Raw genomic sequence first — 17,393 nt, forward strand, 5'->3', positions numbered from 1 at the left:
GAATCTGGACTTTTCATTTTAATCAGCAGTCCATCTCCTAACTGATTAAAGGTTTCAACAAGGGCAGCTAATTTTAAACTTGTTAACTTTTTGCTTATAAATACTGTGTCTTATACCTTCCTATCATACCATGCCTGAGGATGGAGAAGAGCTCCGAAAGCTTGTAATTTCAAATAAACCTGTTGGACTATAACGTAGTGTGGTTTGATTTTTGACCTTGCCCAACCCTGTCCACATTGAGTCAAAAAGGCACCAGAACTTTTACAATTTGGTCACAGATTTGTTAAGAGTGACTTTGGCATGGCAACATCTAGTGGTCACTCCTACATGTTATCTGGAAATGCTTGTAGGCTTCTTGAACTTTCTTGAAAGGCTCCATTTCTTCAGGTGATCGTGCTCTCTTTTTTTAAGTTCTGTATCTATGGCCCTTTGAAATTGTTGTTGAAAGTTGGTTGAATTTGGGGCGGCACGGTGGCACAGTGGTTAGCACTGCTGCCTCACAGCAACAGAGACCCGGGTTCAATTCCGGCCTCAGGCGACTGACTGTGTCTGACATTCTCCCTGTGTCTGCGTTGGTTTCCTCCGGGTACTCCGGTTTCCTCCCACAGGCCAAAGATGTGCAGGTTAGGTGAATTGGCCATGCTAAATTGCCCATAGTGTTAGGTGAAGGGGTAAATGTAGGGGAGTGGGTATGGGTGGCGCTTCGGCGGGTCGGTGTGGACTTGTTGGGTCAAAGGGCCTGTTTCCACACTGTAAGTAATCTAATGTCTTGAATATCTTCCATCAATGACAATTTCCCCTCACTAAATCCATCTCTTGATGGTCTAGCCAAAATCAGTGTCTGCTGTTTGATTTTGGTTATTCTATTTCACCACTATTTTTGAATTATTTGCAACACCCTTAACAAGTAATGCTATTGCCATAAGCTGGGTACTCTGGTGGTACTCATCTCTGGTGCATTCCTGTGTCATTCCTTATGGCCACACTGTTCAATCATTTGTTTCACTACAGCAATACTTGGCTTACCACATTAAAATCTTGCATTTTCATCCAGCGTAAATTGACGTATTGGTGGCCTAAAGCTGGCAAAGGCCAGTTTCTCAAGAGCATACCATGTCCTCTTATTCCATGCAGACTTTATCTGTGATACGTCATTGTAAGGCAGGTCACTGTGACCTGTTCTGTGTTGAGTGTATCATAGCCAACAATTATAGAACTACTTTGGACTTCATGGAAGGTTTAGAAAGTTTTGGAAGCACGAGAAGGCAAAAGTATGACTTCACAAATTATGAGGCCATTGTACCTTACCCTAAACAAAATCCATTTCTACAAGTTAGCTGTAATGTGATCTGGTATTAAGTACATTGAAATTTCCCTGTGCAATATTGTTTGCGAACACGTTTGTTTACATTAAATTCTTCTGTTCACGATTTTAACAAAGACACTACTCATTTATTATACATACGATAATGCCTCCAATCAAATAGATGGCGTGAGGATTCGATACAAATGTTAGCCTGACAATATCATATTGTGTAATTTCCAAACTATACGAGCTGTGACCCTATTGTGTTCCTGAATGAAACGTAAAACTCACTGAAACCTCTTTACATTGGGCATCGAGAGTGTCCAGGTTTGTGTGCATGCGGCTGTTATTTGTAAATGTCATTTACCAATGCTACTTTATACTCTCTTTGTTTTGGACTGCAGCAGCTACAAATTGACTAATTTCCTTACAGATTTTAATATTCCAAAGTATATTTGCATCTGAAGGATACTAAGTAGTTTTTAACTTATTCACACCAGCAGTATTTATTTTCTGTTTAAAAATTGCCTTTATCTTGCTGTCAAACGTGTCAGAGAGAAGAGGAAAATCTAGATAGAGCTAAATCCGAGAGAGATTCTAGAGATTGATTTTTGGTGCTTGTGCTGCTGAGGAGTGCCTTGTTGGACATGGATATGCTGTCCATAATTTTCCATTCAGTGTAGCTCCTTGTAAGAATGTGAACTTGGAAAATCAACCCTTGGTGAATAGAAACAAGGAAAAATGAAAATCACAGACTTGGGAAATATGTGTGTGTATTCGCAAGACTTCCTCTTCCCTCTCAGCTCCCAATTTTATTTTCTCCCTCTCTCAGAAAAAGAAAAGACTTGAATTTATATAATGCCATAACAGGTGTGTTTCAGAATTGTCATGAATTCAGTAACGTGAATTAATTTGATGGCTAGTTGCTATTATTTATATCAGCAATTGGCATCCAGCTAGTAGAGTTGGCTAATATGTTGGAAGACAGGAACAACTTACAGGGAAACTTAAAGAAGTAGCGAGACAAAACAGTGGATACATTAAGGAAATGTCCATCTCCCATCAAGAAAGGAATTATGAGAAGTGGCAAATGGAGTTTAATTTCGATAAACGTGAGGTGCTGCATTTTGGGAAAGCAAATCTTTGCAGGACTTATATACTTAATGGTAAGGTCCTTGGGAGTGTTGCTGAACAAAGAGACCTTGGAATGCAGGTTCATGACTCCTTGAAAGTGAAGTTGCAGACAGATAGGATTGTGAAGGCAGCGTTTGGAATGCTTTCCTTTATTGGTCAGAGTATTGAATACAGGAGTTGGGATGTCATGTTGCGGCTGTACAGGACATTGGTTAGACCACTGTTGGAATATTGTGTGCAATTCTGGTCTCCTTCCTGTCGAAAAGATGTTGTGAAACTTGAAAGAGTTCAGAAAGTATTTACAAGGATGTTGCCAGGGTTGGAGGATTTGAGCTATAGGGAGAGGTTGAAAAGGCTGGGACTGTTTTCCTGGAGCTTTGGAGGCTAAGAGGTGACCTTATAGAGGTTTATAAAATCATGAGGGGGATGGATAGGATAAGTAGACAAAGTCTTTTCCTGGGGTTGGGGGAGTCCAGAACTAGGGGGCATAGGTTTAGGGTGGGAGAGGAAAGATATAAAAGAGACCTAAGGGGCAACTTTTTCATGTAGAGAGTGGAACATGTGTGGAATGAGCTGCCAGAGGAAGTGGTGGAGACTGGTACAATTGCAACATTTAAAAGTCATCTGGATGGGTATATGATTAGGAAGGGGTTTGGAGGGATATGAGCCAGGTGCTGGCAGATGGGACTAGATTGGGTCGGCATGGACGAGTTGGACTGAAGGGTCCTTTTCCGTGCTGTACATCTCTATGACTATAAATGCCAAGTTTATTGAAGATACAGCAGATAATATAAGTAGAACTATAAATGGCAATGTGAATTGTTTGGGCCAAATTTCCTGTTTGTTTTGTGTATTCTTGCTATCTACTGCTTTAGCAAATTAACCCATTGTTAATTTGGCAGAGGAATGCCACGTGCATATGTTAAACATTCATTCATTATTTTTTGATATTCTCTAGCCACTTATTTCTTATTTCTTTGTACTATAGTCCACTGGAACACAAGAGGACATGCAAACTACAGAGACCTTTCTACCACATTTACAGTTAATTAAAATTAGATCAAAATATAAAGAATGTTTTATTCATGGAAGTGAAATATTTTTAATTTCTAGCTAGTATAAAAGATAATACCACATAAAGGATTCATTTCCCTTGAACTACATTAACTTTAGTTTGCTTTTTTCCTTTTTATTGTATCCCCTGGCAGACCGACAATCTAAAGGTAAGCTTTGCCTCATTCTACTGTTAACAGTTCTTTGAATCTCCCTTGTATAATTACTGCTAATCGACAGTTTACTTCTCAAGATTCAAGACCTTGGACCAATCTTGTGTGTGAATGGTGCTGCATATTTTGAATGAGAAATTATAAAAAATATATATACTATTTTTCTCCACAAAACATAGGGCGTTCAGAATTTTGATGTTCTGTGTTATTGCTGTTACCTATGCAAGGAACTATAGCAGTAATGGAAGCCAATGTTTGACCATTGGACTGATATCAGTACAACAGTGAATGGAAAGCATTGGTTCTCCTGTAGGAACAGTAACAGTTCTTAATGAGAAACCAAGGTTAAGGGCCAAGGCAGTGTAAAGGACAAAACCACTATTGAAAAAATTAACATAAAGCACTACCGGTTAGGTTGTGCAAAGTAGGAGAGTCATTCTTGAATCTTCTACACACCTGGCAGATGATTAGGAGTACAATTAACAGAACACTGAATGTTCTCACCATTTGCCCTGTTGTATACAATGATGTGTAGTCCCAGAGAATAACTGATATATAGTCCCAGTGGACAGAGTACAGAGAAATTAATACCTGGAGGCAGAGGAATGCATCGGAATACTTCAACGTTATAGAAATATCAACTTTGCGATTGATTCCAAGAATATGGGATAGTTTGACACACTAATGAGATCCTCCAAAGACCTATATGGGCTTGACACTACTTAATTTTAAATGTTGGTAAGCCACTGGTCAAATAATAATCAGTCTCCTAACATTATTGTGAAGAATGGAACAATGCATATTTGCAATTCCCAAGTGAACAATTCCACTTACAACATGCTTTGTGCCAAATGCTTTTTTTGTACAACTTATGTAGTTGGAAACATTTCGTTTGTTTTTTGTGAATTACGTATTTTCTCATAGTATGGGGCAGCAGGGTGGCTCAGTGGTTAGCACTGCCACCTCACAGTTCCAATCCAGTCTCGGGTGACTGTCTGTGTGGGTGTTCTTGATGTGCTCCAGTTGCCTCCCACAGTCCAAAGATATGCAGATTAGGTTAATTGGCCATGCTAAATTGGCCATAGACTTCAGGGATGTGTCAGTGTGGTGCATCAGTCAGGCGTAAATGTAGAGTAATAGGATAGGGAAATGGGTTTGGTGGGATACTCTTTGGAGGGTCAGTGTGGACTTGTTGGGCTGAAGAGCCTGTTTCCATACTGTAGGGATTCTATGATTCTATGAGTATGAGAGACCCCGTGTCATATGGCTGATGGTACTTTATTCTATTAGAATAGTGTATCCATAATGTAGGCATATTATAAAACATGTAAGCTATCTTTGTGGCCTCTGATCATGATGACATTTTGTGCTAAATTGTTCTCTACTCTTGACACACAGTGGCTTGTAGATCATAATTCCTGGAAGAGTTGGCTCATTTTATTTTCATTTTACTCCTCACCTGAATGCAGTCACAGTAAAGGTCTGTCCCCATTTTGACCCAACGATCTCGGACAACAGGGGAAAAAAGCCAGTGGTTTCCACACTTCAGAACTCTGGTTATCCAGCCTATGCAGGATTAGCCCCTGAAGCTTCAATTTTTAATTGCCTAAAACTCCATTCATTCTGCTAATCATCTTAATTGTTTTGAATCTTGGCTCTGGTAAGATGGAAAGGACTGCTGTCTCATTGGCAGATTTAAATGCTAAATCCACCAGTCACAGTGCTGCAGATTTGAATTGCCAGATCCACAAATGTATGCATGGTTTGTTCACTTATGTTAGACCCACAGAACTCCATGAGTGAACATGAGTAGCCCATGAAGCCAGGCTAACCTTTCTTTTAGCATCCAACATCAACTAGACTTTAAATAGGTTTCCTGCCTTGAAACATTAACTTGAAACATTAAGTCAGTTTCTTTCTCTGATTTTCTGCAACATTTTGCTTTTGTTGTTTGATTCGACTTTGAATCAAGTGAGGTTCCTGATGAAGGGCTTTTGTCCGAAACGTCGATTTCGCTACTCGTTGGATGCTGCCTGAACTGCTGTGCTCTTCCAGCACCACTAATCCATATTTGGTTTCCAGCATCTGCAGTTATTGTTTTTACCTCCCCTTAACTACTGACCACCCAATTGTCCTTTTCAGTTCCCTTGTAAATTGACATTGTAAGTGGTTTCCTCCTCTTTTAAAGCAACCATAATCTTACAGCCTCCTCCCTAAAACCACACTATCACCCTTGCCTCATAAACCCTTAAATGGGTTCTCACTTCCAAATATGTATCCAACTTGCCCTCAACTCCTAGTTTGAATTCTACAGACAGCTTTCTACTTCTGCCGTTACACCAAAACATGGGATTTTATGACTGTGGCTATGTCGCTTATCCTTGTCTTCCATGATCTATCTTCAGCAGCTGAGACAGTTAATCAAACCATCCCCTTTTCCATTGTCCAGATATTTGGAACTGTCTATGCTTGGTTCAGTTATGTTGTGCAAGCTTATGGTCACCTTTCTTAATCCCTGCTTTGACACTCATTTTATTGATTGTTCTGCCATGAAGCAGTTTGGGGTATTTTAATATTGCCTGTTGCAAAATTCAACAAAATTTGAAAAATCATTAAAGTCTGTGTCGCAAAGGAAATCTTATATCCTGATGTAACATGTGATCCACACACAAAACAAATGGGTAAAGATCTTTATCCTGGCTGGTTAAAACGAAAGAGTTTTATTGTGTTCGACTGGGACAACACTACTATTATAGGACAAGCCAAACAGAGAACAGCCAGGGAATTCCTAGAGGCATGGAACTCATCCACAGATTCTATCAACAAACACATCGACTTGGACTCAACATCCTGGCCACTGCATTGGACAGCTGGAACTGACAACCGGAAGCGACAGAGACAAAACACTATAAATGCCGGAGGAAATATCACAGAAGCGCTTCATAGGAGGCTCCCAAGCACTGAGGATGTCACCTAGACAGGGGACGAAATGTCTGCAACTCAAATTCCCAGCTCGCCGAACAGAACCACAACAACAGTTTTATTGTGTGTTGAGGAGAAATTACATTTGAGTCTATGTCCTATCCAATTCATTAGTTTTGGAATTTGTGAAACTGCACTACCCTGACTAACTAGACATTTGAATGAGCAGTTCCACAATAGAGGAAGGTCTTCATGTGAATTTTTGTTTGCAAATTCCATTCTCTTCAGAAAACTCTGATTCTCAAAGTATGGCACTATGCTGATAGCCAGTTGGTACCTTGCCCAATTGACCATGCTTCATATCCTGAGGCGAGACATTAATTATTGCCAGGAATTTCAATTGTGAATGCTATAATTGAACTAGATGTCCTCATTTGACTTCTACACAAATGCACTTCACTGTTGAGCTGAGCAGAATAGACGCAGCTGATTTTAACCATCTCCAATTTAAATCAGTTGAACGTAATTGGGATGCTATCTTGCCAAATGTCAACTCGCACAACTGCAATGAAGAGTTGAATCTTGTCCCTGTCTGGCCTCTTGATTCAATATCTCACTGGTCAGTACATTTACTCATTCAGTCATTTGTTTTGATATGAATTTAAAATGGGTGTGTCAGTGAAACACAACAATAGAGCTCTAATTTTTAACCTTACTACCCTTTGGAATGGATGATTCATTATTTTGGTCAGAAGTTACCTTGATTTCCGTCCTATTCATTTTAACAGGACAAAATCAGACAAGTTGTACAATAGATGGAAGATTGATCAGTTCCACGAGGTCTCCCTTGAGACGACCAATTTGAGAATTACTCCCTCAATTACAGGCATTTGAGAGTTGGAAGAATTCTGTATTTGTACTGGTGTTTTGATACAAAGTGATACAGAAACACAAGGGCAAAAATATGGAAAGTTTATACCACCAGTAAATGAATTCATAACAAGTGTATAAATTTAGAATTGGTATTGGATGCTTGAAATAATGGTTAAAAGTAATATTTTTATCTCAAAGAAACTTGGAATATTTCAACAACTAATGACTATTGAAGCTGAGGAATTCAGACAATTTAAGTGATATCTTTTTTTTAAAGTCTGTTAATTTAATAAACAACCTGGGATAGAGCCGAGAAATGGAATAAGAGTGCCAATGTACAGCTGACCACAACACAGATACGATGTACCCAACCTGTACCCAAATATCTCTATTTTTTTCAACTTTTGTCTGATTTACACACTTGTCAAATATATTTCATTGTGTTGAAGGTGCTACATAAATGAAATTTGTTACATTTAATTCCATTTCTCTGCATCAGGATAGTACTGCACTGAAGAGTGTCTCCAGTTGATGAATTGACAAACAGATTGTGAATATGATGGCACTGTTGGTGTAAAGTGAATTGGAGGTCACCTTGCTGATTGACCAAACAATCCAATTTTGCTCAAACTAATAAAGAGTGTATTTCTGTTGCAGTTTCCATGACCAAGTATTTTTCTGTTACTGTCTTCTATTACAGAGCCATATACTGTAGGATACAGCCAATCTAGTCTGATTCACCTTGTGGGACCATCTGACTGTGCCCTCCATAAATTTGTTCAAGGAGGTAAGGTACCACTATGTCTGATGATCTGAACTCAGTATCTATGCTGCTTGATAACTGCTGCTTTAGCCCTGTAAAGGCTGAAGGTATAAATACAACTCTTGATTTGTGCATGTATGGACAACTGGAGGGTTTCTATCAGAGATCTGATCATATCATCTTGCATTAAGACATGGCTTTGACTTATAGAATTTCCATTGTTCAGCATTTTGTTTAGCATTGTAATATGTTTCATTGGAGCAAAGGGTTTATTTAGCTTCATTGTGTGAATCATTATCAATTTCTTTTTAAAGCATGACCACTATTACTAATAATCTTCAGAGGCTTTGCTTCTAATGTGGGGTATCTCTTGCTGAGAACAAAAGTCAGAGGAAAGCTGCAAGTCATTCATGATTATGCTTACATACAGTCATTCATGATTAAGATAAACAAATGACAAGTGGTTGACAAAAAATGGAACCATGAATGGAAAAAGAATGTAGAAAACTGTGAAGATCAAAAGTTCATATTTCAAGGATGGGTTATACTGTCATCGATAAAGCTTTCTTTATTTCAATAATTGATCCCATGGATCTAGATCTTTTCTTGTTAGAATTCTTTGTTCTAGGTTTGTTGGCTTTACTGTCTTTTTGTCCACATGATCAAAGAGGGAGAGATAAATGCTTTCAATTTGCAGCTCTGGATGTTTTTCCTGACTCTGCTGCCCAGGCATTTACAACTTTGTAACACTCTTAAATTTAGCCATCTGAAGGCTGTCATCAGGCAGAATTATCTTAATTCAAAAAAAAATTGGTGTTGCTTGTCTCAAATTCCCTCCTTCAATGCTTCAAAAAGCAATATTGTCTGGAGTAGCCAAAAATATGTAACACTTTATTTTCAATTACAATTCTGTCCTAGTATTTTAGCTATATTGCAATATAGCCTCCGTTATGGTTTATAGTCCCTAAAAATTGAACAAAAAGTGTGGTCCCCTAATAATAATAAGAAATATAATGCTTTATGAGAATGGATGAACTTGAATTGCTCGTGTGACTACATAAGCTATCACGACCAGTTTATCAAGCTGAAGGATTTGCGCGTAAAATGATCAGTTATGAATGCATTAGTCAGAATGATGATGTCATAGAGGTTACCAAGTTAAAAATCACACAACACCAGGTTATAGTCCAACAGGTTTAATTGGAAGCACGCTAGCTTTCGGAGCGACGCTCCTTCATCAGGTGAAGGAGTGTCGCTCTGAAAGCTAGTGTGCTTCCAATTAAACCTGTTGGACTATAACCTGGTGTTGTGTGATTTTTAACTTTGTACACCCCAGTCCAACACAGGCATCTCCAAATCATAGAGGTTACCAGCAGCTTTTACATATTGTTTAGATGCAATTTGACATTGGGTGCCTCAGTGAATTTCGGATAGTGTTGATAGATTTACCCTGAAGACTAAGGAACCTGTTGTAACTTACACAATATACCAATGATATATATCTGATGTTTTCTGTCTCTGGAAAGTTAATTGCCTAACCTTAACACCTCTGGCTGTCCATAAATCAGGCTGTTAGTTTCTTTACAGAAGCATGGAAAAAGCACTAAGACAAGTTTTCTTGGGATTGTTGGATGGTATCTCATGTTGCTGATCAAACCAAGAGACTGATATTTTGCTTGTATTCATTACTGTGGCCACAATTGAGCAGCTCATTCCTATTGCTTAAGACAAATGGGAGGGTATTTAGAATAAATGTTTCATGATAAAAAGCCCTGTGAGCGGGTGGGTAGTCTTAAGGAGAAATATGTTTTGTTGAAAGCACCCTTCCATTTTCTAAGAGAAAAAAATAGTCTCATGAGAAGATTGAATGATGGCTGTTTTAAAAAAGATCCATCAGTTTGATTCTTGGTATGGAAATCCTTAACTCAGATCCGTGATATCCTTGAAGAGTGATTGATTGGAAAGAGTTTGATAGTTGAACTGACCTCTATTTAACTTCAGCAGGAAGACCTCAGACAGTGGTATTTCTTCACTTAACATGGCAGCAGTTGCCCTAAGCTTCAGTGTATCCCTCAGCATGTAGTCCTGGACCTTAAACGCTCTATCACACAGGTTTCTGAAGGCCTCAAGATTGTCAATAGATCTGAAGTTGTGGCCCCTGTTCTAGTACAGCAGCTTTGGAATACAAAGCAATACACCCAAATGTAGAAATATGACTTGAGTATAACATCAACTACTAAAAAAGAAAATCAAAGAATGAAAGAACCTTCCCAAAATAAAATAAAATACTGCGTATCCTGCAAATCTGAAATAAAAACAGAAAGTGCTGGATCTGTTCAGCATGTCTGGCAGCACGTTTAGAACGAGAAACAGAGTTAAAGGATGGAATCCTATCAGGACCTGAATGACATGAGCTATGGCACAAAATCTGAGAGAATCACATGACATGTCCGATGAGGCCCTCCTCAGATGTTGCATTTTCTTCTCGAATCCCAGGAACTAAGACAGGATTCTCACTAGAGAGTTATGTTTATTAGTGGGAATTATTGCTTGTTATCACATCCATTAACACTGAATCTTGCTTCATTGATATACAGGTTCTTATTTTATCATAGGTCACGTAGAAACTAAAAGCTGAGAATCCCTAATATGAAAGCCTGGGCAGATACCTGGCGATTTCTTATTTAATTCCAAAATATACGTTATTCATAAAAATATCTTTACATATGTATAGGGTGCACACACATAGTCACAAACAATGTCGAGATTAGAGTGGTGCTGAAAAAACACAGCAGGTCAGGCAGCATCTGAGGAGCAGGAAAATCGATGTTTCGGGCAAAAGCCCTTCACTTACTTTTGCCTAGTCACGAACAAAGTTTGGTTCTGAACGACAGTATATCAAGGAAGCAAACAAACACTGGAGATTGACTGTATCTAAACAACCTAAAGACTTACTTGAACCAGACTATATTTACAGAGGAACCTCGATTATCTGAATGTGAGGGGTGGGCACTATTTCGTTCAGATAATTGATTACTCGTTTAATTGATTCAATGCCTTTCCTCTGAGGCTCGGTTTTCTGTTAAGTCCACTCCCCGTTCAGGAGACTATGCAGCAGCACACTGAGTGCAAGCACCTGCTCCCCCAACCCTGCCTGCCCATGCGCCACATACCAACACTGCCCCCACCCTTGCCCCCAACCCCGTCCAACACCGCCACCTGCCTGCCCCAATGCCCAACTCCATCCAATACCATGTGCCCCCATTCCAACACCGCCCACACCCTCGTCCCCCCAATACCGTCCAATACCGCCATCTGTCTGACCCAAACCCCAAACCCATACATTTGCCCCCCAATCCCATCTAACACTGTCCCCCACCTGCCCTCCAACCCGCCCAACACCGCCCCTCACCTGCCCCCAACCCCGTCCAACACCGCACCCCTGTCCCCCCAACTCCATCCAACACCACACCCTGCCTGCCCCAATCCTGTCCAACACTACACCACCCACCCAGAACTCCATTCAACACCGCCCCACTATCCAACACCACACCACCCGCCCTCCCCAACCCCTCCAACGCACTCCCCGCCTGCCCCCAACCCTGTCCAACACTGCACCCTGCCTGCCCCAGCCCCGTCCAACACCACCCTCCAACCCTGTCCAATACCACACCCCGCCTGCCCCCAACCCCATCCAAAACTGCACCCTGCCCGCCCCCAGCCTCGTCCAACACACACCCCCAACCCTGTCCAATACCACACCCCGCCTGCCCCCAACCCCATCCAAAACTGCACCCTGCCTGCCCCCAGCCTCGTCCAACACACACCCAACCCTGTCCAACACTGCACCCCACCTGCCCCCAATCCTGTCCAACATTGCGCCCTGCCCGCCGCCGGCCCTGTCCAAAACCACCCTCCAATCCTGTCCAACACCACACCCCACCTGCCCCTAACCCCGTCCAACACTGCACCCTGCCCGCCCCCAGCCTCGTCCAACACACACCCCCCCAACCCTGTCCAACACCGCACCCGCCTGCCCCCAACCCCATCCAACACTGCACCCTGCCCGCCCCCAGCCTCATCCAACACACACCCCCCAACCCTGTCCAACACCACACCCCGCCTGCCCCCAATCCTGTCCAACACTGCACACTCCCTGCCCCCAGCCCTGTCCAACACCACCCTCCAACATCGTCCAATACTGCACCCGCCCGCCCCAGCCCTGTGCAACACCACCCCCTAACCCCGTGCAACACCGCCCCCCACCCACCCTCAACCCCGTCCAACACCGCCCCCCCAACCTTATCCAGTACCACACCCCACCTGCTGAGCCCCATTCTACCCTGCACCCCGCCCGCCCCTAACTCTGTCCAACATCGCACTCTGCCCATCCCCAACCCCCGTCCAACACAACCCCCGCAACACTGCACCCCGCCCACCCCAATCCCATCTAACACCGCACCCACCCCCTCGCCCTTCCTCCAAACCTATCCAACACCGCCTCCCCTTCCCCTACACTCCACAAATCTGTCTAACACTGTCCCCTCCCCCCAAACCTGTCCAACAGCCTGCACTCCTGACCGCCCCCAAACCCCTCTGGGTCAGCCGGACTGGATACCAACAACAAGATTGCTGCTTCTGCTGCCTTTTCGGCGGTGAATCTCCAAATAGCATGCATGTATACACACACACACACACACACACACACACTGTTTTATTGACAGGTTCCATTGTACAGGACAATGTTGGCGAGATTGTTTGGGGAAGGCGGGGGGTTTAGGGTACTCCTCTGTGTAGAACTCCAGGGAAAGTGTAGAGGGGGAGAGAGGGTGGGAGGTCAGTCATTTGGAGACAGTGTCTGGGCTCCCATCGATGTCCAGGACTGTTCTCAGCAGCATTTCAGGAAGCTAAGTTCACTTTTAGTCATTGTAAACAAAAGACCTGATCAGTGTTCAAAACATATCTTTGATGTAATGTTTCTATCGGGATCTCGAGATTCCTTCAGATAATCCGATATTCAGATAATTGATATTCAGATAATCAAGGTTCCTCTGTACATACATTTGAGGCACCAGAGAGTTTGTTTATTAAACGGATCCCCATTTAACTTCAGCAGGAAGACCTCAGACTGTAGCTTTCCCCATTGCACCTTGACTGCGGCTGCCCCAGGCTTTAGTGTGTCCCTCAGGATGTAGTCCTGGACTTTGGAATGTGCCAGTCTGCAACACTCAGTTGGTGTCAACACCTTGTTCTGGAAGACCAACAAGTTTCGGGCAGACCAAAGAGTGTCTTTTATCAAGCTGATGGTCGTCAAGGCACAGTCAATGCTTGTCCCTGCGTGTGTGCTGGGGAACAGCCCGCAGAGCACAGAGTCCTGCGCCATGGAGCTGCTAGGGACAACCACTGTATCGACAAAAACCACTGTATCTTTCTCCAAACCTCCTTTGCAAAGACACATTACAGCAGGAGATGTGTGACAGTCTCAACTCCCTCACAGCAGTTTTGATGGGCAGCATTGACTGATCGGGCATGCAAGAAGGAACACTCAGGTAGTGAGATCTTCTCACCACCAGCTAAGTAATGTCTTGTCCTTGTTGGAAAGTTCTGATAATGAGGCATTCTGCCAAATGACTGACAGTCTGCTCAGGCAACCACATGACCTACTCCTCCACATTGCAAACTTGGAAACTGGGCACCAACATTTAAGCATATGCTCCATGAGCAGTGGTTGCATGTACCCCACATTCGTGTACACAACCATCGAAGAAATATGAACTTCACTACGACACCATTGAACATGAACAATCTGTATTCTTAATGTTTTTGCACTGAAATGTTGCACTTTGGGTGCGCCAATAACTATCATAGCAACTTTGTTGTAAATATATTTTGCATGCAGGGACAGGCATACAGCTCATGGATTGGACCATAGTGCATCTCAGGGCCACCAGTTTATTCCCAATAGCATTCATTCACTCTGCACCTACCTAGATGATCACAGCATCCCTTATCTCCGCTTTCACGCTTTGCTCCCTCAGACAGAGTTTAAAGGCTCACAGAACTGCTGCAGAGCTTTGCCTTCTAGTGTGTACACAAAGCCAGATAACATGCCATGTAGCTCGGCAGTTATGGGTGGAGGGGGTGGACATCTTACTGTACAGCTCATTTATATGTCAATCTCACAGCTGCACCATGTTCCAGCAGTCTACAGAGCCAACACATTGCATATGCTGCAAGCAAATGGCCATGTCTCAAGGCCCAGAGAGGCACCTGTCAGTCAGTGGCAACATTATCAAGGGTATGGTCTCATGGCTTATACTTTCCAGCTAAGTTGCTCAAGGGCTGGGCCATGGTCAGTCTGGGTAGTCTGTCAATTGAAAATCAAGGGGTGAAGTGTTTATCAGAACCAGTACTATGGAAGGGTGACTAGGGAACCTAATTATAGTCATTGTAGCCAGAAGGCTGGAATGTTGAGGGGGAAGTGATGAGGGGGCAACTCAGTGTGCAAGGAGGGGGTACAGTCCAGCATGGAAGGGACAGGTAACATGCGGGATGTGTGGTGTTGGCGGTTATCAATACCTTGGCTTCAGGGAGGGAAAATTGTACTACTGGACTTGGCATGTCAACTTGATATGGTTGGGGGTGTGAGGGAAGATAAGAAAATGCAGAGCCATGGGCTGTGTGGGAACTTGGGGGAGGTACAACGCCTATAGGGTTGAAGGGGAGGACTATCTTGAAAAGCATATTTCTGTTTAGGGATTCACCTACATGGAAGGGCAGAGTCTGGAATACACTGTTTGTAGAGCACCCCAGTTGCCTTGCATCATTCTGTAACTCAAAGACTACAGTGGAAAAGAAGATGCCCAAAATGTGGGTCAGGGGACTTCAAGTCTGTGCAATGTGAGAACTTTCAAAGGGCAATGATAATGATCATTATGCACACACTTATGCATTGAAGGTCAAGCCCACCTCCTTGCAATGCATTCTGCCTGACTGTTTGGCACTTGCATGCTATGTGCATTGCAAATCTTTTGCTCCATCTTTTGCTCCCCCACACACACCCTAATATCTGTTATACAATGACAATGTCTGCATCTGGAATCCCCACAATTGACTACTTGAATTCCCCAACTATCCTTCCTCAGCAATAGCCACAATAAACCATCCGTCTCTTTACCGTTAGCAGTTGGACCTCCTGGACTGACCATGGTCCACTTCTTGATGCCTGATGCCTGGACAGGCCATCCTGACTGATCATTCTGTGGAGCTTTCCATTGATTTATTGTACTCTTTGGTCTGCTTACGCTGACATATTGAGCTGACCATGGCCCACTCCCTGTACTATAGAGGTTCAGATCTGCTGACTGCCCTGAGTGGCTAACTGATTATGTCCACTCCCTTGGATGGATGTTGGAGTGCCCTTGACTCAGCTCATGGAACCCCCCTGACTGAAGGAGTTTCCCTTGATTTGATTGAGGATTACTCCCTATAGAATTTGAGACAAGGCCATCTGGTTGATGAATATGCTGTGTGCTGGGCATGCTAGTGGCTCATGTTACAAGTGTGAGATTTAAGTAGTACAATGACCATCAACATTTCCACTCCCTGTGCTCAATGCCACTGTCCGTAGAGGAAGATCATATGTGTGCTCACTGCCTGTAAAATCTGCCTGAGATGCTGATGAAGACCACTCAAGATGGAGGGGCAGAAGAGCAAGTGGCAATCTGGAATTGCCAGATGTCTGCTCACACTTACACATCAGGAATTAGTTAAAAATCACACAACACCAGGTTATCGTCCAACAGGTTTATTTGGAAGAACCAGCTTTTGGAGCACTTTTCCCTCACCTCCACGTCATATCAGGAATTGTCATTGTCTAATTTCTGTCCAGTGTGCAGGAGAATGGAAAAGTGCATATAAGTGAGGTGAGATTAGGCAATAATAATATATGTGCACATGGATACAAATAGCCTTTCACACTTACTAGTGAGATTCTCATCTTGCTGTGCAACATCTGGTTGGAGATTGGACATTTTGCTCTTGACATGAAGAATCTTATTACTGCTAATCTCTCACTATTTTCCCAGCTTTTTTGCCAATGCTGATATCATTCAAGGGGTCAGGAAGATTCTGCCCATAGAAAACTTTCTTGGTAAGCAGTGGATTGCCATCAGTAGGAAATATTTTACAGTACTAAGCTATTAGTAGCCACTTGGAAAAATCCACACTGCTCAATTCTGCATCATAATTAGAGAATCAGATGTTCTATATAAATACTGTCTCCATGCCAATTAATGATCCTGTGCAGATCTCAATCCTATTCCTGATTCATTCCCTTGTAACCTATCATATATTGCTTCAAATGTTTAGGTTACCCTTCTATAATGTTGTAACTGACACCATTTATGATAGTGCATTTCATGTCCCAATAACCCATTTTTTGAAATCAAAGCCTTCTAATCTGCCCTAATCCTAAATTTTGCTTCCATTTTAGGAATTCAATAAAACATGGAAATAATGTTTAGTAACCTCTTTAAATTCTTGAAAACGTTGAAAATTTAGATCCATCTCTCAACTTTCTCTCAATAAGGTTGCAATCAATTGCTGATAAATGAGATTTAAAAGATGAGAAAAACTCATAAATGCAATTCATGGAAAGCGAAAGATTTCCTAACCTTTTAATAAGAATCATATATGAATTTCATATCTCTGCGTCTTGGTGGGTATGTATTTTAGATTCCATAGACTGGAACAGTCAGACAAAAAAGGGGAAAGGGCTGGCATTTGTAGCCCATATCTATTTACCCTTGAACAGAATAGCCATTACAATAAGCAGTTAAGAGTCAACCCCACTGCTGTGGGTTTGAAATCACATGTTTTAGATTAGATTACTTACAGTATGGAGACAGGCCCTTTGGCCCAACAAGTCCACACCGACCCTCCAAAGAGCAACCCACCCAGACACATTCCCCTACACCGACCACTACAGGCAATTTAGCATGGCCAATTCACCTAACTTGCACATTTTGGACTGTGGGAGGAAACTGGAGACAATCAACAATGGTTATGTGGCCACCATTAGACTAGCTTTAAATGCCAAATTTTATTGAATTCAAATTACACCATCTCCCATGGTGGAATTCAAACCCATCTACCCAGAACATTAGCC

The 17,393-nt window shown here is 42.4% G+C and overlaps 1 protein-coding gene across 4 annotated transcripts in view; it reads left to right on the forward strand.

Moving 5' to 3' along the window:
- The window catches only part of acot7 (acyl-CoA thioesterase 7), a 301,602-nt gene that overhangs the window by 89,957 nt on the left and 194,252 nt on the right, over window positions 1-17,393 (forward strand). For 3 of the 4 annotated variants that reach the window (XM_072586226.1, XM_072586223.1, XM_072586227.1), the window contains 2 exons: window positions 3,649-3,663; window positions 8,162-8,248. In XM_072586226.1, coding sequence (XP_072442327.1) covers window positions 3,649-3,663; window positions 8,162-8,248 — 102 coding nt within the window. The remainder of the gene's footprint in view (window positions 1-3,648; window positions 3,664-8,161; window positions 8,249-17,393) is intronic. The other variant, XM_072586225.1, reaches the window with a different exon arrangement.

Source organism: Chiloscyllium punctatum, chromosome 16 (genome assembly GCF_047496795.1).
Source record: "Chiloscyllium punctatum isolate Juve2018m chromosome 16, sChiPun1.3, whole genome shotgun sequence".
Taxonomy (NCBI): domain Eukaryota; kingdom Metazoa; phylum Chordata; class Chondrichthyes; order Orectolobiformes; family Hemiscylliidae; genus Chiloscyllium; species Chiloscyllium punctatum.